Source organism: Neoarius graeffei, chromosome 5 (assembly GCF_027579695.1).
Source record: "Neoarius graeffei isolate fNeoGra1 chromosome 5, fNeoGra1.pri, whole genome shotgun sequence".
Classification (NCBI taxonomy): Eukaryota; Metazoa; Chordata; class Actinopteri; order Siluriformes; family Ariidae; genus Neoarius; species Neoarius graeffei.
Window position 1 is genome coordinate 78,419,510 of NC_083573.1, and position 16,211 is coordinate 78,435,720.

Here is a 16,211-nt window from a genome sequence, read left to right on the forward strand (position 1 = left end):
AACACATGCATAATAGTTCAATTGGCTACTCTAAATTGCCCGTAGGTGTGTATGTGTACCTGCCACCAGGTGAAGGCTTGGGTCCCTCTGCTGTATCATTATCACCCAAGAGAATTCATGGAAAACTAGTTGATGGCTTCCTGGATCGCCGACCCTCAAATATGAGGATGGCAGCAGACAGACAGACAGACAGACAATGATTCCACCAATATCATAACCTCATGGTGAAATGCAATATCAGACACTAGATACTGGACAATGCTGGAAACTAAATTCTCATACTCTAATCACTATTTTAAGAATGGCCTTTAAATAGTGTGTTGCCTCTATGATTTTGAATTCCATTGCTTTCCATCTATAGGAACACAGCTCAAGGCCAAGTGATCTGAGATGATTTGATTGTAATATGCATGCACTGACACCCCCCGAATGGATAGCTGAGAGTCATACAGCACGTGAACTGTGTAGACACAGGTATGGCCTCATTCTGATGATAATGGATTGTATGGATTGTATGGATCATGATGCCCTGGCTGACTGGCAGGTTCAAATCCAGAACTTTTTTACTGTGAGGTGACTGTTAGCCACTGTGCCACCTGAGGAGGTATTTTATGAAAACAGAAGTCATTCATTATCCGTAGCCACTTATCCTGTGCAGGGTCACAGGCAAGCTGGAGCCTGTCCCAGCTAACTATGGGCAAGAGGCAGGGTACACCCTGGACAAGTCTCCAGATCATCACAGGGCTGACACAGAGACAAACAACCATTCACACCTATGGTTAATTTAGAGCCACCAATTAACCTTACCTACATGTCTTTGGGGGAAACTGGAGCACCCGGAGGAAACCCACGTAGACACGGGGAGAACATGCAAACTCCACACAGAAAGGCCCCTGTCAACCACTGGGCTCAAACCCAGAACCTTCTTGCTGTGAGGCGACAGTGCTAACCACTATACCACTGTGCCACCCAAAGTTGAGTCATCAAATAAGATATTTATCTTTGCAATGGTCCGTAGAGCATTGGCCCATGAATAAGAATGGCCAGTAAAAAGAGCCAACTGGATTATAAAGAGTTTACTTACTCCCTTGTATGGTGTTTGGTTGGTGGCAACGGCCTGGCATGGTAAACATCACTTAAGGAAATGAAAATGCTATTTCTAGGTAGCTGTCATTCCTTCTTAACAAACTGATTTTAGACACACAAAGCCAAAGTCCCCTCTGACCCAGGGGTCACAGGATGGGAGTCTGTATGGGGTGAAGGCCATTTAGGTCATGTGTTTTCAGGTTGGAACGCTTGACTTCTTCCTCTTCTTTTTCTTCTTCCTCTTTTTCTTTCGGCTGTTCCTGTCAGGGATCGCCACAGTGAATAATGTCCCTCCATCTCTTCCTGTTCTCTGTCTCTTCTTCTGTCACACCAACCGTCCTCGTATCCTCCCTCACCACATCCATCATTCTCATGTTTGGTCTTCCTCTTTTCCTTCAACCTGGCAACTCCATCTCCAGCATTCTTTTCCCAAAATACCCTGAATCTCTGCTCTGTACGTGTCCAAATCATCTGACTTGGAATAGCTGACTGGTATGAATAATTTTAAAGCTGCATCAAATTCAAAATATCGTCTTTGTGGCCATTTCTTATTTTACATTGTTTAATTTTTCTTTAACAACAACACTGAGGAGGTTTTTTTCCTGTTTTTTTCCCCTTTTTTCATAGATCAAACAGTAGACATTTCAATAATAGAAATGTCAATCAAAATAAATATGGCCTTTAACTAGTGACCAGTGTTTTCTGGCCTGGATGGAAAAATAAATTGATCTAATGAAAATGGACAGAGAAAAACTGATCTATAAAGTTTTCATGTTAATTTAAGTGATAGGATCTACATTACACTGGTTATCTAGTCAAGTCAAAGTCCCTCTCACACCAGAATCTGGTCTTCCCAGACAGTCTCCTGTCCCAGTACTACAGTGGTTACAAACGGGTTACAGTGGGGGGCTGGTCATCTGGTAACCACAAGAGTTTGACTTCCCCACTCACATCTGTATTGCAGCATGCCTTGCCAGACAACAGTGGGTACCATTTTTATCATGATCTTTGGTATGACCCGACCACAAGTAGATCTTGCAATCTCCCAGTCAAGAGGCAGACACACTAACCACAAGGCCAACTCACAGTCACTGATTGCCTAGCCAGGTAGCTATTCCTCATGAATACTAGTAAAGAAGTTGGTTGTAAGTCAGGAAACTAGTGGTGTTGATTTTACAGTGGTGCTTGAAAGTTTGTGAACCTTTTAGAATTTTCTGTTTCTGCATAAATATGACCTAAAACATCATCAGATTTTCACACAAGTCCTTAAAGTAGATAAAGAGAACCCAGTTAAACAAATGAGACAACAATATTATACTTGGTCATTTATTTATTGAGGAAAATGATCCAATATTGCATATCTGTGAGTGGCAAAAGTATGTGAACCTCTAGGATTAGCAGTTCATTTGAAGGTGAAATTAGAGTCAGGTGTTTTCAATCAATGGGATGACAATCAGGTGTGAGTGGGCACCCTGTTTTATTTAAAGAACAGGGATCTATCAAAGTCTGATCTTCACAACACGTTTGTGGAAGCGCATCATGGCACGAACAAAGGAGATTTCTGACGACCTCAGAAAAAGTGTTGTTGATGCTCATCAGGCTGGAAAAGGTTACAAAACCATCTCTAAAGAGTTTGGACTCCACTAATCCACAGTCAGATTGTGTACAAATGGAGGAAATTCAAGACCATTGTTACCCTCCCCAGGAGTGGTCGACCAACAAAGATCACTCCAAGAGCAAGGCGTGTAATTGTCGGCGAGATCACAAAAGACCCAAGGGTAACTTCTAAGCAACTGAAGGCCTCTCTCACATTGGCTAATGTTAATGTTCATGAGTCCACCATCAAGACGTGAACAACAATGGTGTGCATGGCAGGGTTGCAAGGAGAAAGCCACTGCTCTCCAAAAAGAACACAGCTGCTCGTCTGCAGTTTGCTAAAGATCACGTGGACAAGCCAGAAGGCTATTAGAAAAATGTTTTGTGGACGGATGAGACCAAAATAGAACTTTTTGGTTTAAATGAGAAGCATTATGTTTGGAGAAAGGAAAACACTGCATTCCAGCATAAGAACCTTATCCCATCTGTGAAACATGGTAGTAGTATCATGGTTTGGGCCCATTTTGTTGCATCTGGGCCAGGATGGCTTGCCATCATTGATGGAACAGTGAATTCTTAATTATACCAGCGAATTCTAAAGGAAAATGTCAGGACATCTGTCCATGAACTGAATCTCAAGAGAAGGTGGGTCATGCAGCAAGACAATGACCCTAAGCACACAAGTCGTTCTACCAAAGAATGGTTAAAGAAGAATAAAGTTAATGTTTTGGAATGGCCAAGTCAAAATCCTGACCTTAATCCAATCGAAATGTTGTGGAAGGACCTGAAGCGAGCAGTTCATGTGAGGAAACCCACCAACATCCCAGAGTTGAAGCTGTTCTGTATGGAGGAATGGGCTAAAATTCCTCCAAGCCGGTGTGCAGGACTGATCAACAGTTACCGGAAACGTTTAGATGCAGTTATTGCTGCACAAGGGGGTCACACCAGATACTGAAAGCAAATGGTCACATACTTTTGCCACTCACAGATATGTAATATTGGATCATCTTCCTCAATAAATAAATGACCAACTATAATATTTTTGTCTCATTTGCTTAACTGGGTTCTCTTTATCTACTTTTAAGATTTGTGTGAAAATCTGATGATGTTTTAGGTCATATTTATGCAGAAATATAGAAAATTCTAAAGGGTTCACAAACTTTCAAGCACCACTGTAGCTCCAGACCCAGTTTTGGACACCAGTTCTCTTCAGGCCTTGGGCCGCCATGGGTGATGCCTGTGCTCCTCGCTATGGACTGCAATGAGCTTGTTGCTCTTTTTAACATCAGGGTTGTCCAGCACTCTGTGCGGTGGTGCTTCTGTGCTTGTTGCGGTGTTCCAAGCGATGTTGTGCAATGGCATCACAGTGGCTGTACAGGCGGTTTGGGACATACCAGTGCTCTGTGCGGCAGTGCTTCTATGCTCACTTTTTGGATCCACGGTGTGGTATTCCGGGTAGTGTTGCCCGGTGGCGTCGTGGCAGCTGTGCAGGTGGTGTGGCATTTATCTTCATGCACCTTTTGGTGGGATTGTGGGCAACTACGCCACTGGAATTACATCTTACCCTCTTTTGGTGGACTTTTTTTTTCTGTAATTGTAAAGCAGCCTTGGGTGTGAGAAAGGCACTATCTCATCTCATCTCATTATCTCATCTCATCTCATCTCATCTCATTATCTCTAGCCGCTTTGTCCTTCTACAGGGTCGCAGGCAAGCTGGAGCCTATCCCAGCTGACTACGGGCGAAAGGCGGGGTACACCCTGGACAAGTCGCCAGGTCATCACAGGGCTGACACAGACACAGACAACCATTCACACTCACATTCACACCTACGGTCAATTTAGAGTCACCAGTTAACCTAACCTGCATGTCTTTGGACTGTGGGGGAAACCAGAGCACCCGGAGGAAACCCACGCGGACACGGGGAGAACATGCAAACTCCACACAGAAAGGCCCTCGCCGGCCCCAGGGCTTGAACCCAGGACCTTCTTGCTGTGAGGCGACAGCACTAACCACTACACCACCGTGCCGCCAGAAAGGCACTATATAAGTTGAAATTATTATTATTATTAATTAGTATATTTGGTTATTTAACAATTATTTGCCAAAGGTGAAGTGAATATCAGAGAATAAACCGAGATGAATTCAAGGTTATTATTCACCATTTACTGAGCCTGAGGTGGATAATTGTTATTATTATTTCAAACTTCAAAAGTGGCATGTAAACGTAATAAAGGCATGGCACAGGCTCGTGTCACTTATCTATGCTAACTCACATAAAATACTTTGTTTTGAAATAGATAAATCATAATTCCACCTTACCTTTCAATAGTTTTAGACCAAACTTCATGGCATCTTTAGAGCTTCTAGGAACAGCATTTTCTTTCATAATTTGTAATTCTTCCTCACTTACGGTGACAAAGCACTTGGCCGTCATTTTGCTAAGTCGCTCGAGGTGATTATCGAGAAATAGTCTGAATTTCTTGATCAGTCAGCGCACGCAATTTTCTATAAATCACCTGCGTATTTTTTTCTTTCAATTACGTTCATTATGTCATATATTAAATATAGTTAGTTTTTTCTTTTTTATCAGACATCCAGTTTTTAGGTTTGTTTACCTGACATGTTTCGACGTACGACTGTCGTCTTCCTCAGAGTGTCACCGGATGTTATTGGAAACATCAGCTGATAAAAGATGCGTCACCAATAACATCCGGTGACACTCTGAGGAAGACGACAGTCATACGTCGAAACATGTCAGGTAAACAAACCTAAAAACTGGATGTCTGATAAAAAAGAAAAAACTAACTACACCTGCGTATTTATATTAAATTTATGTATTCTAGAGCTGTAAATTTAAACCCCTTACCATGGTCACAGAAAACAATTGCATTATCTCAGAGGGTAATGAAAGCATCCAATGTTACTATACTGGGCAGATATGATCTTTACACCACACTGAATTATAAGAAACACTTATCTTTACAGTCAAATGCTCCAAGTCAATATATGAACTCATTTGTCTTCATCCAGTGGCAGCTCTGGACCCAAGTCAGGGTCCATTGGTACATTCCAGACACACAGAGGCTACAACACAAATTCACAAGAACAAGCACACACACACTTTCTCTCCATACGGCAGATCTGAACTTTGAAGTTTAAGTGATTGATTTAATGCTGGCTAGATCAGGAATAGGACAAGTGAGCATGAGAACCAATGATTTATCATTCTGAAGGCTGATGCCAGCACACTGCTCACCAGATGAATGGATTCACTGGAATGAAGGAAAGGAAGACACAATATTTGACCTGCTCTTCCTTTGTGCGTCCCTCCGCCTCCTATATGTAGCTACACAAGTTCCAAGGCACAAAAGGAATTCCTTGATATAAAACGTATAAATAACACAAGGCTGTTTCCTTCTGTTATTGTCATTATACATGACAAGTTTTTCATCATGAGAGTTTACGCTGTACAGTATGTGTGCCTGCATGTTTGTATGTACCCATGTGTGTGCGTGTGTCCCCGTCCATGTGTGTATGTGCTCACATGCATGCATGTTTGTACATGTCTATATGCTTGTACTCGCGTGTATGTGTGTGGGTTTTCATTTGTCTCCATGCATTTATGACCACAGCAAATTGAATGGCAGGTGATAAATACCATGAATACCCTATGAATAAACGGCAACATTAAGGGACGGAAGGTGAAATAATGATCCCATTACATGCACAGGAGTCCCCAATGCTGTTTCTTGCCTCTTATTAAAATAGCCAAATCAGCTTTGTGTCCCAAAGCTCGTTTGCATTCATAGCAAGTCACATATATCCATGGCTAAACTGTGGTTATGCGATTCACAGCCTATGCAAAAGTAAATCAAATTGTGCCCATGCTCGTCCTGCACTTATTACACACCGTGCTTACAGAATACTATATCAGCTCTCTTATAATCATGCCAAATGTATTAGGAAAAAGAACGAATACTTTCTCTAAGAAGTCACAGATCGGCTTAGTGGCTCCATTAATGAGTCTTTTCGCTTGGTCAGAAAAGCTTATAGAGAAATCAGTACTGAACTGAAAATAAACAGCATAAACTATGTTCGGTGGGCTGTCAAATACTCCAGGGCTATAAAAAAAAATTTAAAAAAAGAGGAAACATAATCTGATCAGATGACAACTACCAGCTGCTGCTCTGCTCTTGTCCTCACCTGCTCTGATGTACACATGCAAACACCTGCAGTTATTGATAATTTTTTTTCATCAGTTAAATTCACTGAGCTATTTGTTTTTTCTGTATTTTCTTTTCTATCATAATAAAGTGTTTTTCCCCCCAATATTCTCTTTCTGGATTGCAAACCTAAGTTCTAATGCACTCTCAAGGCAAAGTAACTAATCAGAACAATAACTAAGCCATGTCATGATACAGACACACAGGTAGATTGCCAGCAAGCAATGTCTAATCCTATAAATCCTACACAGTTCCTGCGGATAGTCACAGCGTTTGGGTTCCCTTCCAAAAAACAGGTTTAATTCTCATATCAGATGCTGAATTGCTGCCATGAGGCACCTCATACACAGCGATCAACAATTCAGCATCCAAAGCATCATTAGTCATTTCCTATCATAGGGAGAGGCATCAGGGCTGTCCTACCGTCCTTCCTGTAGAGTGTGATCTCCACTTTCCTTTCCTCCGAGCCCAGAAGCGCTTGAGCCATCTGTGCAATGGCCAGGCGTTTGGTGTGCGGCCCATACAAGAAGTCACAGGTGCACGGTTTCTGCATGATCTCGGCCCGCGTGTAGCCACACATGTGACAGAAGCCATCGTTACAGAAGATGATGGCGCAGTTCTCCACCCGCGCATTGGCTATGACAAACTTTCGACCTGTATCAGAGTTAAACAGAGAGAGAGAGAGAGAGAGAGAGAGTTTTGAATAGACTGAATACTATTGAATTATTTGCTAACAATATATCAATGCAATTTTTTAAAAATCAATGCACTTGTTCTCATGTCATTGTTTCTTTATTAAGAATTTACACAGCAACTCTTATGGCAGAGACGCCACATAAAAAAACCCCCCACCAACTTCTGTAGGGGGCGGCATGGTGGTGTAGTGGTTAGCGCTGTCGCCTCACAGCAAGAAGGTCCGGGTTCGAGCCCCGTGGCCGACGAGGGCCTTTCTGTGTGAAGTTTGCATGTTCTCCCCGTGTCCGTGTGGGTTTCCTCCGGGTGCTCCGGTTTCCCCCACAGTCCAAAGACATGCAGGTTAGGTTAACTGGTGACTCTAAATTGACCGTAGGTGTGAATGTGAGTGTGAATGGTTGTCTGTGTCTATGTGTCAGCCCTGTGATGACCTGGCGACTTGTCCAGGGTGTACCCCGCCTTTCGCCCGTAGTCAGCTGGGATAGGCTCCAGCTTGCCTGCGACCCTTTAGAACAGGATAAAGCAGCTAGAGATAATGAGATGAGAACTTCTGTAGGACGACTTTTGTTTTTTGGAAGGAGTCTCCAGTGTCGGCACTCTGTATTAATCAGAGGTAAAGCTACAAGTTTTCAGACACGGGAAAATCTCCAGGAAGGGTTTTCTTTTCTTTTTTTTTAATTTTGCATTTTTCTTGGTGCATATTTTACCTTATTAATTTCAAGAGAGGCTTAGGAGAAGCTGCTCAGGGAACCACTGTTCATAGCTGCTAAGTGCTGCTATGTATGCAACGACAGGAACTAACTAATTTTACCGAACATCAAATGTAACTATAAACTGTTAGTGTTGCTGTGGTATAAGAAGAATAAACTACTTTGCGATGTCCTCTTCTAGGAAACCAATCAACTTTGGGGTAGTAACCATCACACCACTTTGCATCAGGGCACATCACACCGCTTTGTTGATAATTTTCAGACAGGAACATGACGTGTAATGTTTTAATCCTTGATACAAACCTTGCAGCACTTATATACAGACCAATCAACACTGAATTTATGCCAAATACTAGTGTTACTTGGGGAAAAAAAAAATCATATTCTTTGTAAATAATCAGACTACAGAACACCAATATTATAATGTTATAAACCAAATCAGCCATACCATTGTGACCACTGACAGGTGAAGTGAATAACATTGATTATCTCATAACAATGGCACCTGTCAAGGGGTGGGAAATATTCGGCAGCAAGAGAACAGTCAGTTCCTGAAGTTGATGTGCTGGAAGCAGGAAAAATGGGCAAGCGTAAGGATCTGAGTGACTTTGACAAGGACCAGATTGTGATGGCGAGATGACTGGGTCTGAGCATCTCCAAAATGGTACATCTTGTGCCATGTTCCCAGGAGCACAGTTCCCAGTACTGAAACTGCTGAAAAAGTTAATGCTGACACGTTTCTATTTTAACCAGAATTAACTTTTTCAGCAGTTTGTGCTACAGGAGTTCTTCTGTGGGATTGGACCATATGGGCTAGCCTTCGTGCCCCATGTGAATCAGTGAGCCTTCGACACCCATGACCCTGTCGCTGGTTCACTGGTTGTCCTTCCTTGGACCACTTTTGGAAGGTACTAACCACTGCATACCGGGAACATCCCACATTTTGGAGATGCTCAGACCCAGTCATCTCGCCATCACAATTTGGCCCTTGTCAAAGTCGCTCAGATCCTTACACTTGCCCATTTTTCCTGCTTCCAACACATCAACTTCAAGAACTGACTGTTCTCTTGCTGCCGAATATATCCCACCCCTTGACAGGTGCCATCGTAATGAGATAATCAATGTTATTCACGTCACCTGTCAGTGGTCATAATGTTATGGCTGATTGGTGAATATTGGTTCAAAATTGGGTTCTGAATCGGAGAACCCAGTTAAACAAATGAGATCCATAATGGCTGTCAAATATGATGATTGTGACACCTTTGTTATTGCCTTGGTTTTGAACTCCAGCACAGTGGATTTTAAATTAAATATTAAACTTTTATTTGAAGGTATTACAATCTGTATTCACAGTCACCCCATTTCAGAGAATAGATTTTATTTTGTTTGTTTATTATTTTGACTTATGTCCACAATCTGAATCTTTACTTCCTCTAATAAGACAAACAAAAATCCAGATTAAAAATGTTTTTAATATCTTGGTTTGAGAGTGGCTCTAGGGGAGAAAATTCATTTTACTTTCATGCTACTGCTTTAGTGTAGCTTATAAGTGACGGATATTGATATCAGTGGGGGTCTAAAAAAAAAGAATACAATAATCAACCACATGTCTGAAACATAGCTAAAGCAACTAGTTTTTCAGGTCAGAAAGGTTAAATACTGCTGACTCGCCACTTCTATCACCTGATCCTCACTGTGCATATATATCATTTTCTGAAGATTAAAAGCCTCCAAAAATAGCAGGAACTGAAAATGGGAGCAGTAGAGGTATGGCGGTGCATCATAAGCCAAGACAGCAGCATCTGGTGAGGTTTTAAGGTCATAGCCTTCAGGCAACCATTGATAGCAAATGTTTTCAAACCACCCTCATGCTTTTCATATCTAGTTTTGTGACTCCACCCACAGGAATGCCCATTCTCAGAAGTTCAGCATCACTCAGTTCTAACAGCTCAGCAAATTGTCCCATAATTTTCATACAGTGATGCTTGAAAGTTTGTGAACCCTTTAGAATTTTCTATATTTCTGCATAAATATGACCCAAGACATCATCAGATTTTCACATAAGTCCTAAAAGTAGATAAAGAGAACCCAGTTAAACAAATGAGACAAAAATATTATACTTGGTCATTTATTTATTGAGGAAAACGATCCAATATTACATATCTGTGAGTGGCAAAAGTATTAGGGTGTTCACACGGCACATATTTGCATCGATGCTGCACCGATGTATTTTGTTGCGATATATCTTACACCGGTGTAAATTTTGCGCAGCGTTCACACGTCACAACCCTGCTTACTAGAGAGAAGCGTGTTAGCACCGGTGCAGCCCCACTTGCGGTCACACGGCAGTTTCTGCGACCGTGTTATAGTAGCAAAAACTTTATTACTATCATTTCCTATCATTATTACTATCATTTCCGATAGTAATAATGCGGAAATGAAATATGCGCATGCGTGAAAATGTACTTCTTTTTCCCGGTTGTCATGGCATCACCAAGCGCCGGGAAAACAACGTGGATGAAGACACCAGTGTTGCCAGATATTGCTGACGTTTTCCAGCCCAAAATATGTTCAAATCCGCCAAAATGCACTTAAAACTGCCAAATCTGGCAACACTGGAAGACACGCAGTTCTGTTGTTGTTGATATTCGCCATTTTGGAAGCGCAAAATACCAGGATGCAAGTTATGCAATGCCCGTATGTAATCAACTCTCCTCACGCGTAGCGAGTCTACCCCTGTAGCGTTCAGACGGCCCATTTTATATCGGTGCTGCCCCGCAAACTAGCATTTACTCCGGAGTAAATTTCTTAAACCACCTCCCGAGCAGGGTTAGATTTGCACCGGTTTAAGCAGCTTTCAGGGGCTACACCGGTATAACTTTGTACCGTGTGAACGCTCTACCGGGGCAGCCCCGGTGCTACACCGGAGTAAAAGTTGCCGTGTGAACACCCCTTATGTGAACCTCTAGGATTAGCAGTTAATTTGAAGGTGAAATTAGAGTCAGGTGTTTGTCATCCCGTTGATTGAAATCAGGTGTGAGTGGGCACCCTGTTTTATTTAAAGAAAAGGGATATATCAAAGTCTGATCTTCACAACACGTTTGTGGAAGTGTATCATGGCACAAACAAAGGAGATTTCTGAGGACCTCAGAAAAAGCGCTGTTGATGCTCATCAGGCTGGAAAAGGTTACAAAACCATCTCTAAAGAGTTTGGACTCCACCAATCCACAGTCAGACAGATTGTGTACAAATGGAGGAAATTCAAGACCATTGTTACCCTCCCCAGGAGTGGTCGACCAACAAAGATCACTCCAAGAGCAAGGCATGTAATAGTCGGCGAGGTCACAAAGGATCCCAGGGTAACTTCTAAGCAACTGAAGGCCTCTCTCACATTGGCTAATCTTCATATTCATGAGTCCACCCTCAAGAGAACACTGAACAACAATGGTGTGCATGGCAGGGCTGCAAGGAGAAAGCCACTGCTCTCCAAAAAGAATATTGCTGCTTGTCTGTTGTTTGCTAAAGATAACATGGACAAGCCAGTAGGCTATTTGAAAAATGTTTTGTGGACGGATGAGACCAAAATAGAACTTTTTGGTTTAAATGAGAAGCGTTATATTTGGGGAAAGGAAAACACTGCATTCCAGCATAAGAACCTTATCCCATCTGTGAAACATGGTGGTGGTAGTATCATGGTTTGGGCCTGTTTTGCTGCATCTGGGCCAGGACGGCTTGCCATCATTGATGGAACAATGAATTCTGAATTATACCAGCAAATTCTAAAGGAAAATGTCAGGACATCTGTCCATGAACTGAATCTCAAGAGAAGGTGGTTCCTGCAGCAAGACGACGACCCTAAGCACACAAGTCGTTCTACCAAGGAATGGTTAAAGAAGAATAAAGTTAATGCTTTGGAATGGCCAAGTCAAAGTCCTGACCTTAATCCAATCGAAATGTTGTGGAAGGACCTGAAGCGAGCAGTTCATGTGAGGAAACCCACCAACATCCCAGAGCTGAAGCTGTTCTGAATGGAGGAATGAGCTAAAATTCCTCCAAGCCGGTGTGCAGGATTGATCAACAGTTACCGGAAACGTTTAGTTGCAGTTATTGCTGCACAAGGGGGTCACACCAGATACTGAAAGCAAAGGTTCACATACTTTTGCCACTCACTGATACAGTGGGGCAAAAAAGTATTTAGTCAGTCACCAATTGTGCAAGTTCTCCCACTTAAAAAGATGAGAGAGGCCTGTAATTTTCATCATAGGTACACTTCAACTGTGAGAGACAGAATGGGGGGAAAGAATCCAGGAAATCACATTCTAGGATTTTTAATGAATTCATTGGTAAATTCCTCGGTAAAATAAGTATTTGGTCACCTACAAACAAGCAAGATTTCTGGCTCTCACAGACCTGTAACAACTTCTTTAAGAGGCTCCTCTGTCCTCCACTCATTACCTGTATTGATGGCACCTGTTTGAACTCGTTATCAGTATAAAAGACACCTGTCCACAACCTCAAACAGTCACACTCCAAACTCCACTATGGCCAAGACCAAAGAGATGTCAAAGGACACCAGAAACAAAATTGTAGACCTGCACCAGGCTGGGAAGACTGAATCTGCAATAGGTAAGCAGCTTGGTGTGAAGAAATCAACTGTGGGAGCAATTATTAGAAAATGGAAGACATACAAGACCACTGATAATCTCCCTCGATCTGGGGCTCCACGCAAGATCTCACCCCATGGGGTCAAAATGATCACAAGAACGGTGAGCAAAAATCCCAGAACCACACGGGGGGACCTAGTGAATGACCTGCAGAGAGCTGGGACCAAAGTAACAAAGGCTACCATCAGTAACACACTATGCCACCAGGGACTCAAATCCGGCAGTGCCAGACGTGTCCCCCTGCTTAAGCCAGTACATGTCCAGGCCCGTCTGAAGTTTGCTAGAGAGCATTTGGATGATCCAGAAGAGGATTGGGAGAATGTCATATGGTCAGATGAAACTAAAATAGAACTTTTTGGTAAAAACTCAACTTGTCGTGTTTGGAGGAGAAAGAATGCTGAGTTGCATCCAAAGAACACCATACCTACTGTGAAGCATGGGGGTGGAAACATCATGCTTTGGGGCTGTTTTTCTGCAAAGGGACCAGGACGACTGATCCGTTTAAAGGAAAGAATGAATGGGGCCATGTATCGTGAGATTTTGAGTGAAAACCTCCTTCCATCAGCAAGGGCATTGAAGATGAAACGTGGCTGGGTCTTTCAGCATGACAATGATCCCAAACACACCGCCTGGGCAATGAAGGAGTGGCTTCGTAAGAAGCATTTCAAGGTCCTGGAGTGGCCTAGCCAGTATCCAGATCTCAACCCCATAGAAAATCTTTGGAGGGAGTTGAAAGTCCGTGTTGCCCAGCGACAGCCCCAAAACATCACTGCTCTAGAGGAGATCTGCATGGAGGAATGGGCAAAACTACCAGCAACAGTGTGTGAAAACCTTGTGAAGACTTACAGAAAACGTTTGACCTCTGTCATTGCCAACAAAGGGTATATAACAAAGTATTGAAATGAACTTTTGTTATTGACCAAATACTTATTTTCCACCATAATTTGCAAATAAATTCTTTAAAAACCAGACAATGTGATTTTCTGGATTTTTTTTTCTCATTTTGTCTCTCATAGTTGAGGTATACCTATGATGAAAATTACAGGCCTCTCTCATCTTTTTAAGTGGGAGAACTTGCACAATTGGTGACTGACTAAATACTTTTTTGCCCCACTGTATGTAATATTGGATCATTTTCCTCAATAAATAACTGACCAAGTGTAATATTTGTCTCATTTGTTTAACTTGGTTCTCTTTATCTACTTTTAGGATTTGTGTGAGAATCTGATGATGTTTTAGGTCATTTATGCAGAAATATAGAAAATTCTAAAGGGTTCAAAAACTTTCAAGCACCACTGTACATTACTGCATTACACTGACATGCTATTGTAAATGTATCTTGATATCTTAAATGTAAACAGTTCACTTGACATATCCGAATGTGACGTTTTTACTAATGTCAAGCTTAAAATTAACTTTTTTTATGAGCCAATAATATTCTATCTATTTTTAGAAAGAGTTAAATGTCAGTCGAAGAAGACAATTTCATAAATTTAGGAAAATTTTATAGAATTTTGCCATGTAAGTCGTATATTCATCTCATCTCATCTCATTATCTCTAGCCGCTTTATCCTGCTCTACAGGGTCGCAGGCAAGCTGGAGCCTATCCCAGCTGACTACAGGCAAAAGGCGGGGTACACCCTGGACAAGTCGCCAGGTCATCACAGGGCTGACACATAGACACAGACAACCATTCACACTCACACCTACGGTCAATTTAGAGCCACCAGTTAACCTAACCTGCATGTCTTTGGACTGTGGGGGAAACCGGAGCACCCGGAGGAAACCCACGCGGACACGGGGAGAACATGCAAACCCCGCACAGAAAGGCCCTCGTCGGCCACGGGGCTCGAACACGGACCTTCTTGCTGTGAGGCGACAGCGCTAACCACTACACCACCGTGCCGCCCCAAGTCGTATATTGTTTGCCCAATTTTGACATAAATTAAAACACATTAAATTGACATAATTTAAAATCTGTCATTTAAATTTCAGATGCACTATGCTAAAAGTACAGATCTTCTCCATATCTTTATCCAATTACTTACAACACTGTAAATCCATGACCATAAACTATATATCTCACACACACACACACACACACACCTTCACACGTATGCCCACTGTCCTTCATATAACCCTTCTCCATTTCCCACATCACTCTGGCATAGGTGCCAGCTCCCACAGAAGGTGCTTCATTCCTGAGCCAAGTCTCAGTCAGGCTGCAGAAAGCTTCCTCTGGGTGGCACATTAAAACTCTCCACTCGAGTAACAGGCCTTACTCCTGACATGACTTTGGGGCCTGGAGAGCATCATCTGCAGCCTTTAGTTTTGTAGCTTTCCATTCCACACCTCACAAAGATACAAGACATCAGCACTCAGTGAACTGTTCATATCAGAAGTTCAATTTCCTCAGACACGAGGAGTACCGAATGTGCATGCATACATGAGTCCATATCGCTCTGATCCAAACCATATATATAATGTGCAGAAACCCACAACTTTAGCTGATAGACAGTCTAACTGCTCTCTCTCTCTCTCTCTCCTTGTGGAGTACCGCATGCCACAATTACATAAACAAAATACTAAGTTACAGGCAATTAATCTAGACAAACTAGTTCAGAAGCTCATGCTTTGTAGTGTTCACAGATGGTTAACATAAAAAAAAGAACATGAAGGAATTTTACACTGAAATCCAGTTTTGATGAGTGAAATGGCACAAAAAGAAAATTACCATATACAACAGGTGTCACTCTATTAATATGCAGTTTTCAGTACGCCTGTGCCACACATCTGTCTTTTAATGGCATTCCTATTTAAAATCCAAAATAAAGAATTTATAAATAATTTGTATTTTATAACAAAGGTGAAAAATAAAACTGGTGCAAAATGAGATGTTATAAAAATAAACAGTTGGACAGTTACTGTGGCTAACAATAGAGTCGATCAATAAAAAGACCAAAAATACCCATGGCACACTGTGATGTAATTTACCGAAATATCAATTGCATATTGTCTGCACAGTTCAGTTCACTTTCTCCTTCAATTGTCTTTCATTGTCTGCATGGAAATTTGGCTTGCAGGATGGTTTCAACAACAACAACAACAACAACAAAAAAGACAATTAAATCATGGCTACTGGGACAAATAACACAAAGGAAAACAACTTAAATAATAACCAGTCATTAATTCATTCCCTATACTACTTATCCATTATGGGTGAGCTGGAACCAATCCC

General features: G+C 41.9%; 1 protein-coding gene across 1 annotated transcript in view; it reads right to left on the minus strand.

Annotated features, from left to right (window-relative positions):
• The window catches only part of kcnh2b (potassium voltage-gated channel, subfamily H (eag-related), member 2b), a 500,674-nt gene that overhangs the window by 421,054 nt on the left and 63,409 nt on the right, over positions 1-16,211 (minus strand). Inside the window, exon 2 of the mRNA XM_060922448.1 lies at positions 7,330-7,560. Coding sequence (XP_060778431.1) covers positions 7,330-7,560 — 231 coding nt within the window. The remainder of the gene's footprint in view (positions 1-7,329; positions 7,561-16,211) is intronic.